At 41.6% G+C, this 21,950-nt stretch overlaps 1 protein-coding gene across 1 annotated transcript; it reads left to right on the top strand.

Moving 5' to 3' along the window:
* Positions 1-723: 723 nt before the first annotated feature.
* Positions 724-21,592, top strand: LOC308280578 (ubiquitin-like-conjugating enzyme ATG3; the record flags this gene model as incomplete). Its single annotated transcript, XM_080720907.1, has 12 exons — positions 724-795; positions 3,115-3,156; positions 5,043-5,092; positions 7,122-7,192; positions 9,308-9,415; positions 10,430-10,479; positions 12,724-12,814; positions 14,102-14,136; positions 15,235-15,390; positions 18,110-18,237; positions 20,826-20,894; positions 21,511-21,592. The coding sequence occupies 12 exons, from the start codon at positions 724-726 to the stop codon at positions 21,590-21,592; spliced, it is 954 nt and encodes a 317-aa protein (XP_080577033.1).
* Between the last annotated feature and the right edge of the window lie 358 nt (positions 21,593-21,950).

The raw sequence follows: 21,950 nt of genomic DNA, 5'->3' as shown, positions 1-21,950 counted from the left end.
ATTACATGGAGACAATAATATGTTTAGTTTTTTGTCGCATAAGACAAAAAAATCATTTAAATTTACCTCCATTGATTCCGGATGGAGACCCAAATCCAAAATGTTTGCCTTGGGAATGCGAAAAAAATATATACAAACAAATATTATTGAACTCAAGTCTCCATGGTGTGACTAATCAATAGAAAAGGTCATTTTGGGGGTGAACTACTCCTTTAAGGCCAAACACAGGGGAGCGTTCCTCTCCCCCACAGCAGCGATCTGATCTGTCCAGACTCCAGACACACCACAGATCAGATTAAAATGCCATTCACTGAACAACACGGACCACACGGACACTCCTGAGGTCCCGCACACAAGCAAAACACCCGTAGCGATGGGTTGAACTCTTTACATGTGACATATGAAGGTTTGTGTCGATGGACGGACCATGAAAGAAAAAGTGCAGACACTGTGTTGAAGTCCATCCATGACAGCTCGGCTGTTCTCGCGAGAAGTGGATAGCGGAAGGGAACAGGCACGTGACCCACCCAGCCAGGTCATGTGACCCAGTGCTGCTGTTGACAGTCTGATGTGTTCAGCTGCTACACCGTGAGTTCATTACTATATTATATTAATAATAATATTAATCATTGATTTACCGAGCCGTTAATCACTCCTCTGGTGTTTCATAACCACTGTTTGTTTCATACTAGTGTGACGCGTTGTTAATTAATCGTTAATTAGATGCAGAACGTCATCAACTCAGTGAAGGGAACGGCTCTCGGCGTGGCCGAGTTCCTCACTCCTGTTCTCAAGGTAAGAACTATAGCCTATACTCTGAGTGTACATTTAACCCTGAATGGTTCTTAACTACTCCATGGGTGTAGATTTAACTCTGAATGGTCCTTATACAACACTCTAGGTGTAGGTTTAACCATGAATGGTCCTTAACAACTCCCTGGGTGTAGATGTAACTCTGAATGGTCCCTGTACAACGCTCTGGGTGTTGATTTAACTATAAACGGTCCTTATACGACACCCTGGATGTTGATTTAATCCTGCATGTCCTTATACAACATTATGGGTGTTAATTTAACCCTGCATGGTCTCCAATGTAAGACTAGCAACTCTCTGGATGTTGATTTAACTATAAATGGTCCCTAACAACTCCCTGGGTGTAGATTTAACCCTGAATGGTCCTAATACAACAATCTGGGTGTTATTTAACCCAATGTAAGACTAGCAACTCCCTGGGCATTAATTTAACTATAAATGGTCCTTAACAACATCCTGGGTGTTGATTTAACCCTGAATGATGTTGTGCTTTTTCTGCCTAGAGTAGACAAAGTACTGTGTTCTATCCGTCTGTCTTTCAATGTTATATGAGATACTTAAAATGGTTTCCTGTGTAAATAAGCCATAAAGCTTTCTAGGATCTCCTTCTAGTTGACCTTGTACCAGTGATTTGTGCTGTCATGAAACCAAACAGTACTTTTTTCCTATCACACTCTTCAATCAATCAATGGTCCGACTCCGGTCCCTAATTTAAGACCAACAACACCCTGCTATTTAACTGTGACTGGGAGCTAAATGGAACCAAATGGACCCCAGTCCTCAAGATAAGACTCATTTACCTATGATGACAGTGTACAGTTGTGGTTCTCAACCTGTGGGGGACCCCCAGATGATTAGCTTAATGTGCAACATTGTTTTCTCTCTCAACAGTAAACAAACCTACATAAAGTTTAAGTGTATAGAGGGTATCTGCACATTTCTAAAGTGACAATTTAAGGACTTTTTAATACCTCTAAAATGACAAATTAAACATTGGCCAAATTGTCAAATATCAGTGGCAGAAATTGGCGTTGTGAGCATGTAGATCTGCTATTTTCACAATAGAACCGTGTTATACAAAATGTAATGCCTCAACTCTTAGTGCTCGTCAGGGTGGGGACTGGGGGTTAGCTGTTAAAATAGGATTATTTTCGGGGAACCACTGGTGTATAGTATGGGACCAGATGGACAGGGTTCCACACTTAGCATCAGAGGTACAGTACAGGTTTATTAGGTTCCATTTGTATTCCGTATGTTCTCTTAAGAACTACAGGACACTTTAATCAACGACTGTTGGTCTTGTACTTTGTATTTCTGTTTACTGTATGTATTTAGCTTAGAGTGAGCTTGTAGATCGGCTATTTTTTGGCAAAGACATTTGATAGAGAGTGAAAAAAAGACTATCAAGTACGTATACTATAAGTGACTTTTACCAATTATGGAGGGTTTAAATGATACTGGATATGCAGCTCGGCAAATAAAAGGTGAATTGATTCCAATTGAGTCTATGGAGATTGCTGCTGGGGGGGGGAATGAACCGGTGTTGCCATGTCTGCTTATAATAAGCAATTTGTGTAGTTGTTTATTGGGCTTACTTTCTAATATATTTTAAACCAGTGGTTCCCAAATCTTTTCATATCAAGGACACCAGATTAACATATTTGTCCACAGTCGCAGACTCCCATCTGAAATATGTGGTGCCAGGGACCTCCACACAGATTTGTGTTGTTAAAATGTTTCAAAAATATTTTAGTTTTTTTTCCTCAATATTTTTTAAATAGCAAATATACAAGCTCACAATGTGTCGCAAATTTGACACATTGTGAGCTTGCTGATCTGCTATTTTCAAATGTAAATGTAAAGTAGTAAAACTGAACCTAGTTAATTCTATTGGGCTTATTTTTCATAGACCTGGCCGCTTGTTTCTTTGGCAATATCTGGCAACAGACAATTTCCTGTCACTTCCTTACTTGGGATCTCTTGTTCTTAGACTTGGGAGGAAGTGAAAAGATGTTTTTGAAGCAGCACACAGAGAAAAACTCTCTAGCGCCCTCTGTAAAAGAAAATGGCAGCCTCCATAGAGAGGGCCAGGAATATGGTGAAGAACACCACAGCAAAATGTGTGTAATTACTATATAGTGAGTAGCAGGTGGGAATAGGCCAATATTTGCTGGAAGTGGTTCATTTTCACGTGCAGCTTTTTTTTATCTCTGGACTAATAATATGTGTACAATATGATATGCTATTATCTGATCTAATAAGCATATTTTGTTCTGGTTGTCTGTCTGTGATTCATCCCAGGAATCCAAGTTCAAAGAGACAGGAGTGATCACTCCAGAAGAGGTGAGAACAGTCTGTATGATTAGATGAATGTTTCACCATGTATGGTAGCTCTGGTCCATCGCGTCACCTCCAGTGACACTCTGACAGACCGTCTGCAAATGAATAGACTGCGTTTTCCAAAGGTAGTTTTGCGTTATTGAAAGTCTATTCTCCACGGTGGTAAACCCCTCAGCACCACCACCCACTAATAAAACGCACCCACCTCGAGCCACCCAGCGGCCACCGCAGATACAATGGTTCACACCCCGGAAATAAGCGGTGGTCGAGTTGGATGCACTTTATTATTTCATGCCAGAAATAGTGTATTTTGCAGATTGGGTGGGGTGCTGAGGGGCTCACCACCGTGGAGAATAGACTTTCAACAATGCAAAACTACCTTTGGTTTGGTGAGTAGTGAAATAGTTTTGTTTATTTTGACTGAAGTTGAGCACTGGTAGGGGCTGAGAAAACGCGGTCTATTCATTTGCCGACGGGTCTGTCAGAGCGTCACTGGAGGTGACACGATGGACCAGAGCTACATGTAGGGATGCAGCAGTTCATCATATTGTTATTCTATAATCGATTAGTAATCAATCCCTTCTTAAGCCAAGTGTTTAATACATAGGGCGATCTAGATGCTCACAATGTGTCGCGCTGAGAGCTTTTCGATCGGTTATTTTCACTGTTTTTATGTGACACCATTCTGCGAAAAAGTATAAAATGGGGCTTAAAGTGGGTTAAAGGGGTATTTCACTTTACAACATGTTTGTAACTTCAAACTCAATAATGATAGATTCATTGAAAATACCTGTCTTTGGTTTTGTTGACTGATATTGCGTGATCTTTCAATTACTTTTATATATTTTTTTAACATATTTTGTTTAATTTATTTGAAAGTGAAATATCCCTTTGATCGATTTGTTGATGTATAAAGAAATACATAAACTCTGTGCCATTCGATTAGTGGTTACAAGCAGGCCTGGAATTTCGTCATTTTAGGGGCAAGGCCACTTGGCCTTTGGTGTTGTCCATTGTTTGAGGGCACAAAGGCCAAATGCCAGGGCAGGAAGGCCATCAAATAAAACACGATTTTGGTCCATTGAAAGAATTAATTTCATTTCGGGTTAAGGATGATTTTAAATGTAATATGTAGTAATATGCTGTGAAATAAATAAATTGGTATTTACAATCTGATCCATGCTCAGCCCTGCACCAATCAAAGATTAAAAATGTGGACTCAACAAAAGACACTGGTGTCTACATGACACGAAAGAGACACTGGTGTCTGACACTGGTGTCTACATGTTGGCAAGAAAGAGACAGAGCAGAAAGTGGTACAGTCAGCTGGGGCATTGAGGCCACTGTGGCCTCAGGTCATACCATTTCTTTGAGGGGCACAAGGCCAAACTGAGGGGCAACGACGGCCATGGCTTTCATGGCCTCCCTGAAATTCCTGCCCTGGTTACAAGTATAATAATGAATTACTAAGAGAATAATCAATAGTTGCAGTCCAGTCACCATGGTCCTGTCCTGTTTGTATTGATCAGTCCAGTCACCATGGTCCTGTCCTGTTTGTATTGATCAGTCCAGTCACCATGGTCCTGTGCTGTTTGTATTGATCAGTCCAGTCACCATGGTCCTGTCCTGTTTGTATTGATCAGTCCAGTCACCATGGTCCTGTCCTGTTTGTATTGATCAGTCCAGTCACCATGGTCCTGTTTGTATTGATCAGTCCAGTCACCATGGTCCTGTCCTGTTTGTATTGATCAGTCCAGTCACCATGGTCCTGTCCTGTTTGTATTGATCAGTCCAGTCACCATGGTCCTGTCCTGTTTGTATTGATCAGTCCAGTCACCATGGTCCTGTCCTTTTTGTATTGATCAGTGTTTCTTGTGTTCTCTTGTCAGTTCGTAGCAGCAGGAGACCACCTGGTCCATCACTGTCCCACGTGGAAATGGTGAGTGTCCGTCACCTCGTGGTTGGGATTCCATCGTCTGTGTGTGACTGATAGCATTGTGATCAGGGGCGTCACAAGGGAGGGGAAAGTGGGACTGAGTTACTGGGGCCCTAGTAAACTAATTTTATACTTTAGCTATTGAAAAATAGCAGATCTACAAGCTCACAGCCGCGCTGCAAGCTTGTAGATCTGCTATTTTTGAATATTGAATATATGTATTTTTTTTAAGCGTCCGTGGCCAAATACATATCATTTTGGGGGTCCTTCACATGAAAAGGTGTGAGGCGTGAGCACCACTGACATAGAAACATAGTTTTTTCCCCAAAAAACATAGAAGGATTTTAAATATTCAAAGACTCAAATTTCCACGATTTTTCAAAAAAAATCAGAAATTAGCCTACAAAAACAAATATGTTGCTACATACTGTACATGTACTGTAAGCCCCTCCCATACACTAAAATGTGTTCCCGGCCTGAATGGGTTAAGCACGAAACAATGCGTAATAATGTGTTTCCAGTTCCCCCTATGAAGAACATCCATGGGGGGCCCGCAGTGAATCCTTGTACCCAGGGCCCAGAATGTGGTGGGACGCCCCTGGTGACTGATAGCATTGTGATTCTAGTGTTGGAGTGAGTGAGCAGTCACATGAGGAGCTGGTCACAATAATAACCACTAGTAAAACATGTAACCTCGCCCTTTATCTGGTCAGTGATGTATATGGGACCAGTTAACCATATATGGAGACCCCTGGTACCCATATATGGAAATCCATGTACTGTATATGGAGATATGCTGTGAGAGCCCAAACATGCTTACTCAGTTATTCTTATGTGAAAGTCTTGTGACGTCTATGACATCTGACTGACATCATACCCTTTTAGCTGTAGCCGGTCTGTTTTAGCTATTTTTGAAAATGTAAGAAAATTCTTCATCATACAAAACATAACAACATTGCCCTAAATAGTAAAAATGCCCAAACAAATACCCATCCAGACATTTTTACACAGATAATAATACATACATTCACTTCATATAGCACTTTGCTGACTACTCAAAAGGCGCTTTACAAAAGCGAAAACAAAAATAAAAACAAAAACAACTTGATTATCTGGATCTGGATTAGGGAATGCAAGTGTGAATAGTGGGTTTCAGAAGGGTTTCACAGATAGAGAAGGCCCTGTCACCCCAGACTGGTTTCTTTGTCCTGGAGGTTGGGGTCACCTGACCTTTTCAAACGCACGTCTCACAGTGAAAAAAGAGGCTTGCGATTCAGAGAGGAGTCTGGTGGTTGTGGTTGTTGAGGGCCTTGTAGGTGTGGATCACTACTAGTGCAGCCCTGTTGCAATGTCTAACGTAAGGAGTGTGGTTCTTATGACAGGATTAACCCGGGCCTAGGATTATTGACTGCTTTAACTATTGAAAAATAGCAGATATACAAGCTCACAGCGCGGCACCAAGTCCGCGCTGCGAGCTTGTAGATCTGCTATTTTTGGAAAAAAGTCGTGAAAATGTGTGCAAATCTTTGAATATATGTATTTTCAAAGCGCACGTTTGTAACTCAAATTTTGCTTCTGGGTGGTCCCTGGAACTAGATATTTTGAGATGCGGGTCTGTGGCCAAATAAATATCAGTTTGGGGGTCCTTGACATGAAAAGGTTTGAGAACTACTGACATGGTAGTCTCTCAAGAACAGATTAACTGAGCTCCAGTTAAGTGAAAAGGACCTTTTCTTTGACGATGGCTGGGCCAGATTGCTGACACAGAAACATAGGTTTTTCAAAAAATCTTCGAAGGATTCAAAAGACACTTATAGAATCGGGTCAAAATTGAAATTTTCACGATTTTTCAAAAATAGCAGATCTACAAGCTCGCAGCGCGGCACTCGGTGCCGCGCTGTGAGCTTGTATATCTGCTATTTTTTTTATATTTAAAGCATAAAATATTGCGTCATAATGTGTTCAGGCCTAAATGGGTTAAGCATGATGCTGTGAACTAAAGTGACTCATTATGTTTCACATGTTCCACCAGGGCGTCAGGAGAAGAGAGCAAGGTCAAGCAATATCTGCCTCCAGAGAAGCAGTTTCTTCTAACACGCAACGGTAAGCTTTATCAGAGAATATACGCTGTGTGTGGAGAGGAATCAGTTGGCATAACTGCTACATTGGGGAGAAAGGGGATTAAAAAAGCAAAAATAAATAAACGTTTTTATGTGTTTCTCTGCAGTTCCCTGTTACAAGCATAAATAAATACATGTATGTATGTGTTCTCTACAGTTCAGGGGATAGTTCCACCGATTTAAAACGAATCCAATACGGAACTTAAAACTTCCTATGTTTGGCCACTAGCGCTGTTTTCCCCCGCGAGGTAAAGAATGTGTCTACATTGGACCCCATTCGTTTTCCCCTTTGATTTTCTAACCTTAATAAACTTTGTCATAAATACTTTATGGTTCCTGTCGCTAGTGAAAAACTCCCTTTCAATTACCATGATATGCGTTTTGTGCAAATATGGTCCCATTTATGTTAACCCTTTCCAAGCCACGGGGAGCCCCTTAATGTTAAAACCGTAATATATCGGACACCCGAGCAAGGAGTCTCAGCCGCGCCGTCTTTTCCCGGACTTTGTCATTAAAACCGGAAAAATGATTTTGATCCGAAAATCGGCGATCGTCTAACCTTCCCTAGTCACCGCTCGTCCATCGATAGCTCATGGCTGCCCTGACATGAAGCAGAGGGGACGTCATTGCCATTTCCTTCTTCATTCTTCCTTGACACCGTCTGTTTACTGTCTGGAGGATAACACTAGCAGAGCTGGAGTGCTAAGTGCTAAGCTATCCAAAATGGTCACATCGACTGTTCAGTAATTCTTGGATTATATGCATGGATTATTATGCGCACGTGAAACGCACGGGAGATCGATGCTCGGCCAAAACTACCACTCTATCCCAACGGAGATCCAGAAAATCACGGTGAGCTAATGACCTGAAAAAAAAAAACGAAAAAAAAAACAACGGTGCGGTCCAAGAAGGAGTGGTGGCGGGCTCATGTTTATAAACATAATATGTCTCAGATCACAATACAATAATAGAAATTTCACGGCTAATCTACCAACCACCATTCTATTTTGGCTGGCGAAGTGTTAAAATTGATGATAAAGTTGCGGGGGGCGTGGCCAACTAAACTGATACCAGCCGGCTGTGTTCTTCTTCTTCGTGTGCTGTATTTCGGGAGGCTCCGACCACATTCTCCCATGTATCCCTGCGGTTCCACGTGACCGTTGGCAGCCAATAGCATTCCTTATGATTCCTGGGGTACCATTCAAACAATGATGGAGACGCCCATACAAGGGACAAAAAAACGTCATTTTCGCAGCTTCGCACCGTCCATATTTTTTTTACAGTCTATGATAAATGTATGTATGTGTTGTCTACAGTTCCCTGTTACAAGCATAAATAAACATATTCATGTGTTGTCTACAGTTCCCTGTTACAAGCATAAATAAACATATTCATGTGTTGTCTACAGTTCCCTGTTACAAGCATAAATAAACATATTCATGTGTTGTCTACAGTTCCCTGTTACAAGCATAAATAAACATATTCATGTGTTGTCTACAGTTCCCTGTTACAAGCATAAATAAACATATTCATGTGTTGTCTACAGTTCCCTGTTACAAGCATAAATAAACATATTCATGTGTTGGCTACAGTTCCCTGTTACAAGCATAAATAAACATATTCATGTGTTGTCTACAGTTCCCTGTTACAAGCATAAATAAACATATTCATGTGTTGTCTACAGTTCCCTGTTACAAGCATAAATAAACATATTCATGTGTTGTCTACAGTTCCCTGTTACAAGCATAAATAAACATATTCATGTGTTGTCTACAGTTCCCTGTTACAAGCATAAATAAACATATTCATGTGTTGTCTACAGTTCCCTGTTACAAGCATAAATAAACATATTCATGTGTTGTCTACAGTTCCCTGTTACAAGCATAAATAAACATATTCATGTGTTGTCTACAGTTCCCTGTTACAAGCATAAATAAACATATTCATGTGTTGTCTACAGTTCCCTGTTACAAGCATAAATAAACATATTCATGTGTTGGCTACAGTTCCCTGTTACAAGCATAAATAAACATATTCATGTGTTGTCTACAGTTCCCTGTTACAAGCATAAATAAACATATTCATGTGTTGTCTACAGTTCCCTGTTACAAGCGCTGCAAACAGATGGAGTATTCAGACGAGTTGGAGGCCATCATAGAGGAGGATGATGGAGACGGGGGCTGGGTGGACACCTATCACAATGCAGGTCTGATACGCACACGCACGCACGCACGCACGCACGCACGCACGCACACAATTCAATTCAATTCAAAGGAGCTTTATTGGCATGAGAATACATAGGTTTACATTGCCAAAGCAAGTATCACAAATACAATAAAAACAGTTGAAAATGGGGAACATATATACAGTTGGAGGGGGTACAGCATTGAGTAAACAGAGCTATGTCGCATTGTGACATTTTATACATATATACAGGGTACAAATAGCAGCATTATTTTCCTCAAAATGCATTTAAAGGTATCAGCTCTGTTTCATACTGTATGTGCAGTAGGTCAAGATGTCAATCCATGGTTTGTAGTCCTTAGGGTGGTTGTGTTTCTAGCACACACACACTGTTTTAATCAAGCTTTATTTGGAAAGTTAAGCTAAGGTCCAATTGATAGTTAATGTTACTGGAACTCCAAGACAGACTGCCTTACAAGACATAGGCGTCTGTGATAAAAATAAAATAAAAAAAAAGATAAAATGAATACAAGCGCATTGCATACTGTAATATCAATAGGCTTAGATAACACAAGGTTGGCTGAGCCATACAGCCACACTAGCTGGAACGTTCCGTGTGCTGCTATGATGGGCTGTGCCTGCCCCTGTGGATGATCCGTTGTTTCTGAATCGGTTCACTCACTATTCAGCCAGTGCTCTGTGTCCCGCTACTAAGAACCGGATCCCATCGTTCATTTAAAAGAGCCGTTCAAAAGAGCCGATTGGTTCGCGAACGTCCCATCTCTGCACTGTCTGCCTCCGGCTCCCGAGTCCCATTGAACACAAGTGTTTTGAACGAAACACCCGTTTGATACTTTGCGACGAAAAAAAAAAAAAATCTCAAAATAATCAGGGGGGCCAGAAATTATTTCGGGGGGGCCAGTTTTGACCCCGCGGGCCGCCTATTGCCGACCCCTGGCATATACTGTCTATGAAGCTGTTCTGAATGTACGAGTTGACTTAATGGTTTGATTTCATATTCCTGTCACCCTACTAGGTGTGTTAGGAGTTACAGACGCTGTGCGGGAAATCTCACTGGACAACAAGGTGTGTGTGTGTGTGTGTGTGTGTGTGTGTGTGTGTGTGTGTGTGTGTGTGTGTGTGTGTGTGTGTGTGTGTGTGTGTGTGTGTGTGTGTGTGTGTGTGTGTGTGTGTGTGTGTGTGTGTGTGTGTGTGTGTGTGTGTGTGTGTGTGTGTGTGTGTGTGATTAAAACCGTGCCTCCATCTTCATTCTCCTCATTATTACAAGTCATGTGAATACAAGTAAAGCAGAGCCAGATGCTGCCGGTGATGGCAGAAAAAGATGGCAGTCTGGAATTAATTTGGCCCTTCTCAGCTTTACATAGCATTTACTCTGTTCTTGGAAGAGTTTGATGCGTGAAAGCAAAGCATAACTTTGACTAACGTTGACTATTGAAAAATAGCAGATCTACAGTTACAGTACATCTGCTGTTTTTAAACACCTTGTAAGTGTGAGAATCACTGATGTTTTTTAGAAGGCATTTCTAGAATTTAGACCAGGAACCCCTATAGGTAGTAACTCTACCCTTCAATCTGTCTGGGAACCCCTTTACGTAGTAACTCTACCCTTCAATCTGTCTGGGAACCCCTATACGTAGTAACTCTACCCTTCAATCTGTCTGGGAACCCCTATACGTAGTAACTCTACCCTTCAATCTGTCTGGGAACCCCTATACGTAGTAACTCTACCCTTCAATCTGTCTGGGAACCCCTATACGTAGTAACTCTACCCTTCAATCTGTCTGGGAACCCCTATACGTAGTAACTCTACCCTTCAATCTGTCTGGGAACCCCTATACGTAGTAACTCTACCCTTCAATCTGTCTGGGAACCCCTATACGTAGTAACCCCCTTAGGGTGGTGTTGTTGTTGTTGTTGTACAGTATGGGGCTGTTAAGTATGACATCATTTTGTAGGCAGAGGAGAGTTTCTGCCCCCAGTTTCCGTGCAATCTTTTTACTATTTTTACTATTTACGCATTTTTCTTCTCTTTGTTGTTGAAAGGAAAGTGTTAGAATTATACTTTAGTCGTTATTTTTGTCTCGGATCTGTTGAAAATAGCGAGGGACAGAAAATGCTCTGGGGGCAGATTCTCCTCTGCCTACAAAATGATGTCACGGCTTAAAAGCCCCATACAGATGTACAGTATAGCAACATATATTTTTTTGTATTGTACAGTATATAGCAACATAATATTTTTGTATTGTAATGTGATAATTTGATGACCAGCATTGGTTCCTTATGGAGACACAAATAGCCTGCTCAAATTATTGTCTTAGGAATGCGACAAAAACAAAACAAAATATTGAGTAATCGATAGAGAAAAAGTCATTTCGGGGGTGAACTATCCCTTTAATGGTGTTAAATCTTGAACTGGTGAATTAGAACATAATCAGATGTACTGCATGTAATCTACTGTGGCTCTCTATCCAGCCTTTCCACGACGGCTTTGACAACTTAATCATAATTGAAACTACAGTTCTGTTTGAGTGCCTCCAAGCTTTGCTGGCCTCCAACAGACCTCCTAATCTCATGTTTTCTTCTCTTTCTGCTGGAGAGACATTTCCATGGAATGAATCACCATATAAACAAGGCCAGCAGTGAAGCCAGTGGGTTTTAACCTCACAACAACAACAACCACATTACTGCAGTTACACAGTGAACCAGAATGTAGAACAAATACCTGGCTTCATTTGGCTCATGTAGGTTCATCCAATAGGAATGTAGAACACATACCTGGCTTCATTTGGCTCATGTAGGTTCAACCAATAGGAATGTAGAACACATACCTGGCTTCATTTGGCTCATGTAGGTTCATCCAATAGGAATGTAGAACACATACCTGACTTCATTTGGCTCATGTAGGTTCATCCAATAGGAATGTAGAACACATACCTGACTTCATTAGGCTCATGTAGGTTCATCCAATAGGAATGTAGAACACATACCTGGCTTCATTAGGCTCATGTAGGTTCATCCAATAGGAATGTAGAACACATACCTGACTTCATTAGGCTCATGTAGGTTCATCCAATAGGAATGTAGAACACATACCTGGCTTCATTTGGCTCATGTAGGTTCATCCAATAGGAATGTAGAACACATACCTGGCTTCATTTGGCTCATGTAGGTTCATCCAATAGCAGGTTTTTGGTCGTTGAACATCTTGTATATCAACAAATCGACATGGCAAAAGTTCTAATGGAGAAATCTCACTCTTTTCGACAACCAGCATTGGCAGGTTAGCTAACGTTTCATCTCCTTCTCCAGGACAACATGAACATGAACGTGAATTCTGGAGCGGGTGGCGACGGAGACGACGACGATGATGACGAGGATGGAGAAGCGGCAGACATGGAAGGTAGAGCTGAAATGACCCAGACCCAGAGCAGGGTTTCATGAAGGCCATGGCCGCCGTTGCCCCTCAGTTTGGCCGTGTTCCCCTCAAACCGATGGCATGACCTGAGGCCACAGTGGGCTTAATGCCACCAGCTGACTGTACCACTTTCTCCTCTGTCTCTCTCTTTGTAGACAGTAGACATTTCTTGTCATGTAGACACCAGTCTCTTTCTTGTCATGTAGACACCAGTGTCTCTTTCTTGTCATGTAGACACCAGTCTCTTTCTTGTCATGTAGACACCAGTGTCTCTTTCTTGTCATGTAGACACCAGTGTCTCTTTCTTGTCATGTAGACACCAGTCTCTTTCTTGTCATGTAGACACCAGTCTCTTTCTTGTCATGTAGACACCAGTCTCTTTCTTGTCATGTAGACACCAGTGTCTCTTTCTTGTCATGTAGACACCAGTGTCTTTTGTTGAGATTCTGAAATCTGAAATCCCCCTTGTCCCCATCTTTAAACCAATCCAGTGACTTTGATTGCTGCAGGGCTGAGCATGGATCAGATTGTAAATACCATCATTTATCTATTTCACTGCAGATTAGGTTATCATTCCTAACCCTTATATTAAAAGAAGAAAAAGATAATTATCTTTCAATGGACTAAAATCTTGTTTTATTTAAATGCCTTCCTGCCCTGGCATTTGGCCTTTGTGCCCTCAGAAAGTTGACAACACCAAAGGCCAAGTGGCCACAACATTCCAGGCCTGCCCAGACCCTAAGCTAACACATCTCTGTATGAGGATCTGGGGGTCCTCCCACAGATGTATGAGGATCTGGGGGTCCTCCCACAGATGTATGAGGATCTGGGGGTCCTCCCACAGATGTGGTCCGTATCCAGGAGACTCCTGCTGGATCCAGGAGGGTTGGCAGCCCTGCCACACAGGGACAAGGACCCCCGGAAGAAAATATATAAAATGATTGAAAATGTTCCAAAGATATATTATTTTAAATATCTTTACAAAATAGCAGACGTACAAGCTTATAGTTCTGCTATTTTTTTGGAATAGCTAACCCATAATTGGTTAAGATGGGGACCCCTGGGTGTACCCGGGTTTTCTATTTTTATTAGGGGACCCGTGTAAAGCTCTAGTGTGTATTGTAGTGTGTACTGTTGTGTGTGTGTGTGTGTGTGTGCGTGCACCTCCTGAAGTGGTGCACGCATGCTGTCTGTGTAATGAAAAGCAGCTTCTGTCATGCCAGCCATCGTTCCCTTGTTAACGATGGCTCTCTCCACATGTCTCCTCCTCAGAGTACGAAGAGAGCGGCCTGTTGGAAACAGACGAGGTAGGAGCACATGTGGAACGTGTGTGTGTTCATTTTGGGGTGGAGGGAACAGTGGGTGTGTGTGTGTGTGAACAAACACTATAGTAATGCCACAATATAGAGCTATTTAACACTGTTACTGAACACACACTCTATAGCGATGATTACTGTCACAATATAGAGCTATTTAACACTGTTACTGAACAAACACTCTATAGCAATGATTACTATCACAATATAGAGCTATTTAACACTGTTACTGAACAAACACTCTATAGCAATGATTACTGTCACAATATAGAGCTATTTAACACTGTTACTGAACAAACACTCTATAGCAATGATTACTGTCACAATATAGAGCTATTTAACACTGTTACTGAACAAACACTCTATAGCAATGATTACTGTCACAATATAGAGCTATTTAACACTGTTACTGAACAAACACTCTATAGCAATGATTACTATCACAATATAGAGCTATTTAACACTGTTACTGAACAAACACTCTATAGCAATGATTACTGTCACAATATAGAGCTATTTAACACTGCTACTGAACAAACACTCAATGATTAGATACTGTCACAATATAGAGCTATTTAACACTGTTACTGAACAAACACTCTATAGCAATGATTACTGTCACAATATAGAGCTATTTAACACTGTTACTGAACAAACACTCTATAGCAATGATTACTGTCACAATATAGAGCTATTTAACACTGCTACTGAACAAACACTCAATGATTACTGTCACAATATAGAGCTATTTAACACTGTTACTGAACAAACACTCTATAGCAATGATTACTGTCACAATATAGAGCTATTTAACACTGTTACTGAACAAACACTCTATAGCAATGATTACTATCACAATATAGAGCTATTTAACACTGTTACTGAACAAATACTATATAGCAATGATTACTGTCACAATATAGAGCTATTTAACACTGTTACTGAACAAACACTCTATAGCAATGATTACTGTCACAATATAGAGCTATTTACTGAACAGACACTACTCTATAGTAATGATTACTGTCATAATGTAGTGTTATTTAGCACTTATTTTAACCAAATAAAATGACTTGTCCTTCCTTTAAGGCCACCTTGGACACCAGTAAAATGATGGACGCCACCAAAGCCAAAGCGGAGGCGGGCAGTGAAGACGCCATCCTGCAGACCAGAACATACGACCTATACATCACTTACGACAAATACTACCAGACCCCTCGACTCTGGCTCTTTGGCTATGATGAGGTACTACACGCACGCACGCACGCACTCACACTCACACTCATGCACACCCACACACACATTCTGCAAAAATAGTGCTATATAAGCTTGTAGGTGCAGAGATTTGATCTATAGAGGGGCATGCGCATGCATAAAGTGAATGGCTACTCGAGTACGTGGCAAAGTGAGTTTAACATAGTTTAATGTTGTTTAATGCAATCAGACAGGACTTTTCTGTTTGGATGTTTGGGCTGTCAAGGCCAGAAAGTAGTTTTTTTTGCATTTTGCCACTCAGTAGGCGTTCCCGCATAACTTCCTGAGTTATGAAGGATCAACTAGGATTAAGTGTTTACAAGTTATTTTGAGGCAACAATGGCTACATTTCTTGGGGACATTGATCCAACTATTCAATTCAATTAGATTCCAGCAGTGTTGTTTTTGACAGCAATTCTTGATAGTCTTTTGAATAAAATGTAATTTAGTTTTAGTCATAATTTAGTGACCTGAAAAGTATTCGTTTTAGTCTAATTTTAGTCGACTAAATATCATAAGATTTTAGGCGACTAAAGCTACAGTTGATTTAGTCGACTAAAATGTATTTTGGCAGGCCTTGATGGCATCGTAATGACTGATTTTACACTTCGTTGTGTGATGAAAATAGCAGATCTACAAGATCACAAACGTGTCGCAGTGCGACGCGTTGTGAGCTTGTAGATCTGCTATTTTCAGCACGCAACACCTGAGAGCAACCAAACATAAAATTACTCTCTTCTCCACTAGTCCCTCCCTGACGTTTTAGTCTAGTTTTTATTTTGTTGACGAAATTGTCAATATATTTAGTCTTAGTTTTAGTCACCACAGCTTAGTTTTTGTTTAGTTTTTATTTAGTTTTCGTCAGTGAAAAAACACAGTCGACAAACATTTTTCGTCATAGTTTTAGTCGACGAAATCAACACTGGATTCCAGTTCAACGTTTTATAGTGCAGTGGAATCATTTTATATTTAGAGCAGAGAGACAGATACCCCACGTTATCACCCCACCCTGGACAACATCTGTACCCCACCCTGGACAACATCTGTGTGTCATTGTTGTGACCGTGGCATCGGGGGGGAAAGAAAAGAACAACATCTGTGTGTCATTGTTGTGACCGTGGCATCGGGGGGGAAAGAAAAGGGAAGAACGAGGAAGCACTGTCTTCCTTGACTGTCGGGGAGAAAGATCAACTTGAGAGAAAAGGTTTTTATAATGTCATGTTTACAGTAACCTGCTGGAGATATTCTACTATGCTGCCTACAGTATGAGACCATTTAGATCAGGGGTCTTCAACAGGGGGTCCTCAGAGTTACTACAGGGGGTCCTCAGAGTTACTACAGGGGGTCCTCAGAGTTACTACAGGGGGTCCTCAGAGTTACTACAGGGGGTCCTCAGAGTTACTACAGGGGGTCATCAGAGTTACTACAGGGGGTCCTCAGAGTTACTACAGGGGGTCCTCAGAGTTACTACAGGGGGTCCTCAGAGTTACTACAGGGGGTCCTCAGAGTTACTACAGGGGGTCATCAGAGTTACTACAGGGGGTCATCAGAGTTACTACAGGGGGTCCTCAGAGTTACTACAGGGGGTCATCAGAGTTACTACAGGGGGTCATCAGAGTTACTACAGGGGGTCCTCAGAGTTACTACAGGGGGTCCTCAGAGTTACTACAGGGGGTCCTCAGAGTTACTACAGGGGGTCATCAGAGTTACTACAGGGGGTCATCAGAGTTACTACAGGGGGTCCTCCAAATATTTGTGTGATAGAAGCTTTTTTTTCTCCTTTTCTATATGAACCACTTGAACCCTAGCGTCCATATTCTGAGAACTGTAGCCAAAAATAGCAGATCTACAAGCTCACAACGCCTCGCAGCGCAAGGCGCTGTGAGCTTGTAGATCATCTATTTTCGGTTTAGTGTAGAGAAGAAAAAGAGCAGACTAAGTACAGAGTGAAAGATCATGTTTATTAAGTATTGACAGTTCAAGTGGTTAAATATCTGAAAACACAAATTTATATGAATCCAAAATACACTGATGATTGTGCTGTTAAACAATGAAACTATATGGAATCTATGAAAAGGTTGTGGGGGTCCCTTGCTTCATCTCTCTCTCAACTAAGGGGTCCTTGGCCTGAAAACATTGAAGACCCCTGGTTTAGATATTGTCTAGTTTGTGTTCACTGTACTTACCTAGGCAGGTCCTTACTCTGTATCTTCATCTAGACTCAAATTAGAATCCCTCTGAATTCATTCCCAGCTTCCACCTTTCTCAACAACCAGCAGCAAACAGCTGAATAGCCGACAGCCAGTTGTAAAATGAGCTTCATGTCAACATGTGTGTAATCTGTGTGTAAAACAATGTCATAGGAGTGTTGCATGGGAGCCCCCTTCTGTCTCCTTTGTGTAACTGCACTCTTTCTGGTTTGATTGATTGAAGAGTTCATTTTGCAATAGAAAAAAGTACAGTTTCATGACAGCACAAATCACTGGTACAAGGTCAACTAAAAGGAGTTCCTAGTAAGCCTTACGGCTTATTTGCACAGGAACCACGTTATGTAACTCATATAACATTGAAAGACAGACGGATAGAACACAGTACTTTACATAGGATAACATCAATTACAAAAGCAGAATTGTGTGGTTACTAACCATGCAACCTCTCCCCCATCTCTCTGAATGTGTGGTTACTAACCATGCAACCTCTCCCCTCCCAGGACAGACAACCTCTGAGTGTAGATCAGATGTATGAGGACATCAGCCAGGACCACGTGAAGAAGACCGTCACCATAGAGAACCACCCCCACCTGCCCCCACCCGCCATGTGCTCCGTACACCCCTGCAGGTCAGAACCTCCCTAGTCTCGCGTGGCCAGACTGTTGCCTCCGCGATTTGGGCAAACGCTCCCGGCATACAGTCTGGCAAACGGAAGAAGAAACGATGAGTGCGAGATAAAGCGAATGTGACGGAACCGCTCCCTTGGTGCAGTAGCAATAACATGTCCTACTTGAAGCGTTAATGTCTCCTTTCAACATTTCTGGGGGCGTTATTTTGTCTTTCTCTGGTGTTATTGGTGTCACCTCCATGATGTTTTCAAACGTTTTCTTAAACTATACACTCATAACAATAATAGGCAGCTTGAATGACTTTGGCCCTGTCCATACCTAAAAAAATCCCCGGGCGTTTCTGACTTTGTTTTGAAACCTCTACGCCTCCACACGGGCCCGTGTAGAAAAATATGTGTGTCCACACGGTATTATAAAAACGCTATAAATCCCTGTCTGCGCGTCACCGAAGCGGGTGGCGCGTCCCCCTGCTCTCATAGCTCTCATGCAATCATTGCAGCAGCTATCTATCTATCTATAGGCTATGCATCGTCCAAGTTTCACAATCTTCACACTTTAACATGCACAATTGCTATTTAAACATTCATTTAACTATTTCTAGAGCAGGAGAGGGGAGAGGAATCGTCGAGTGTGGTGTGCTCTCTCTCTCTCTCTCTCTCTCTCTCTCTCTCTCTCTCAGTATTAAACGAATGTAACTCTATCAATCAGAACTTCGTGGTCAAGCAAGCATCACTTGGTATTGAGAGAGAGAGTGGTGCGCTCTCTCAGACGGACTTTTTTTTTTTTAGCTTGCGCTGATCGTGGAAATAATTTAAAAGGAGGCACATGCCGTGAATAATCAACATATTCTCACCTTCAAAGCGTCAGACAACTGATGAGAATGGACTGGAGTAATGCCTGCATGCGTGCGTATGTCTCCATTATGCTTGAAATAATTTGATATTGGCATTTGATATCCAAACTTTGACAAAGAGAAGAGGCAGGCGCGTCGCGTCAGATATGCTCCGTTAACAAGACTATAGGGCTGTATCTCGTTATTGATAATGAGCACCTTATCGATCCGGCTTATTGAGCCGGTGGAAAGCTATGTGAGACAACGTTCAGAACATAACTGGTATCTTTTGAGACTGTGAGATCGTGGCTGACCACCATTTGAAGATGACATTTGACAAGAGTAACAAATATCATTAAAATCATTCATTAGGCTAAATAGGGCTCCATCCCTAAACAAGACAGCTGTGCTCTCTAATGATCACATGTCGTGAATGCGCTCATAAATATGGATATTCTACAGAGACCACCATGGGTTTTTCTCATAGCAAGGAGGAGGAGGCGAGAAGCACAAGGTGACGTAAGCATGCAAGCAAAGAACTTCTCCGTTTACGGTGTCCACAAGGCAAAATAAATACGCCCGGGTAACAAAAATGCACTGCAGCCGGAGTTTTGGAAACTATTCGTCTAGTCCTCCGTTTGCATGCGTTTGCATGTGGACACCCATGGGCGTTCGTGGCTTTACCCCCCCGGGGATTAAAAATACGTTGTCGTCTGGACAGGGCCTTTGTCTGAGCTATTGTGTTTCTGTTATGTTTCCAATGGGACTACAGTTCAGTGCAGCAGTGGCTACTTCCGATACTCGCCGTTCGGGAGCTGCCGTTCCAGACTATATAGCATTCAGAGATTGTGGAATAGTTGTCTGGCTACGCGAGACTAGAACCTCCCCCACCTGCCCCCACCCCCACCCTGCAGGTCAGAACCTCCCCCACCTGCCCCCACCCACCATGTGTTCCGTACACCCCCACAAAATCACTTTTCTGAATAAGAAAAGAAATCAGTGCTGCTCAAATTCAGGAGTTTGACAGACACTAACGGTTTCCCGACTGCCGCCGGGCAAGTAAATAAAAATGTTGGGCAGGTGGAGTTTGCTTTCAGGTTGCCCCACGGGAAAGTGGAAAGTGCATTTGAGTGGGGGGTCTTAAGTTTGCTATAAACACAACCAATTTCATGGAGGCCACAAAGGCCATGGCTGCTGTTGCCCTTCAGTTTGGCCCTTGTGCCACTCAAACCAATGGCATGACCTGAGGCCACAGTAGCCTTAATGCCCCAGCTGACTGTACCACTTTCTCCTTTGCCTCTTTCTTGTCAATATGTAGACAGTAGACACCAGTGTGTTTTATTGAGATTCTGAAATCAGATTGTAAATACCATCATTTATCCATTTCACTGCAGATTAGGTTATCATCCCTAACCCTTAAATTCAACACATTATTTCAATGGACCAAAATCTTGTTTTATTTGATGGCCTTCCTGCAACGCAAGATTTCGGTGGAATTTAAAATAAGTCATATTGTATAGCTATTGAGATATTTGCTGTGAATTCTGGCGATATGCAATATGGACACATACCTAAACATGTATAAGTAAAGTAAAACAATATATATATATATATATATATATATATATATATATATATACATACACACGTGTATATATATATATATATACGTATATATATACACACGTATATATATATATACGTATATATATATACATACATATATACATACACACACATACCCTTCTCTTTCAGACACGCTGAGGTGATGAAGAAGATCATTGAGACGGTGGCAGAAGGAGGAGGAGAGCTGGGAGTTCATATGTATCCTTTATTACTTTATGTACAGTATTACATTCATATGTATCCTTTAATACTTTATTACTTTATGTACAGTATTACATTCATATGTATCCTTTATTACTTTATGTACAGTATTACATTCATATGTATCCTTCAATACTTTATCAATACTTTATAGTATTACAGTTTATATGTATCCTTCAATACTTTATCAATACTTTATGAACAGTATTACAAAGAAGGCACAGATTTATACTTAAAGGAGGACTTCACCACTTTTCAACCTATCTTCATACAATTGGTCCTCACTAAAAAATAGCTTTTCTTTTTTCTCAGAGGAGGGCTGTGGGCAGGTCAGAAACCCATCGTCTTGTGGCATCATCGATTGGGAATCCAAGCTAATAGAAACTGCAGGCTTTCTATTCCTGAAAAGTTGCAATGTTAAAGTGTAAGCCATTGTTCTCGTGATAATAAAAATCTAAATATTTTTTTCCTCTACTTCGTAGGACTATAAAATGTCTAGTGTGGAACACAAGAGTAGCGATGTGTTTTGAGCTTGGCTAGTTTTGCTACTATAGTATTGGTGTGCTGTGTGTACCCATAATGCATCATGTTCTCCCTTAACCAGAAGCCTCAGGTATCTTTTGATTTTCCTGAAATTCGTCCAGGCTGTCATTCCTACAATAGAATACGACTACACCAGGCACTTCACCATGTAGCCCACACACACACACACACACACACACACACACACACACACACACACACACACACACACACACACACACACACACACACACACCACACCCTGTGGTCTGGAAGCTGCAGTGAGCAGCAGACCAGAGAGATGCCTTTCAGGAACGTTGGTGTTAAACTCTGACTTCTTGGGACGGGGAAAGGACAGGACTGACCTCACCTCACCAGTCTTTACCGGGAGAAAGCCTGGTGTTCGTTTACAACGGTCCGTTTGATCCGGTCTGGGCGGAAACCACAAGCAGAAGAATCGGCGTTGCTCTGATTTGGTTCCCCCCGTTTGTTTCCCCAATCCCTATTAAAATGCTCCAGTAGCCTACACTG

This window comes from Nannobrachium achirus (assembly GCF_963921795.1).
Source record: "Nannobrachium achirus genome assembly, chromosome: 24".
Lineage (NCBI taxonomy): Eukaryota > Metazoa > Chordata > Actinopteri > Myctophiformes > Myctophidae > Nannobrachium > Nannobrachium achirus.
The sequence above is the reverse complement of the archived record's forward strand: the minus strand, read 5'-3'. Positions and strand labels throughout refer to the sequence as shown.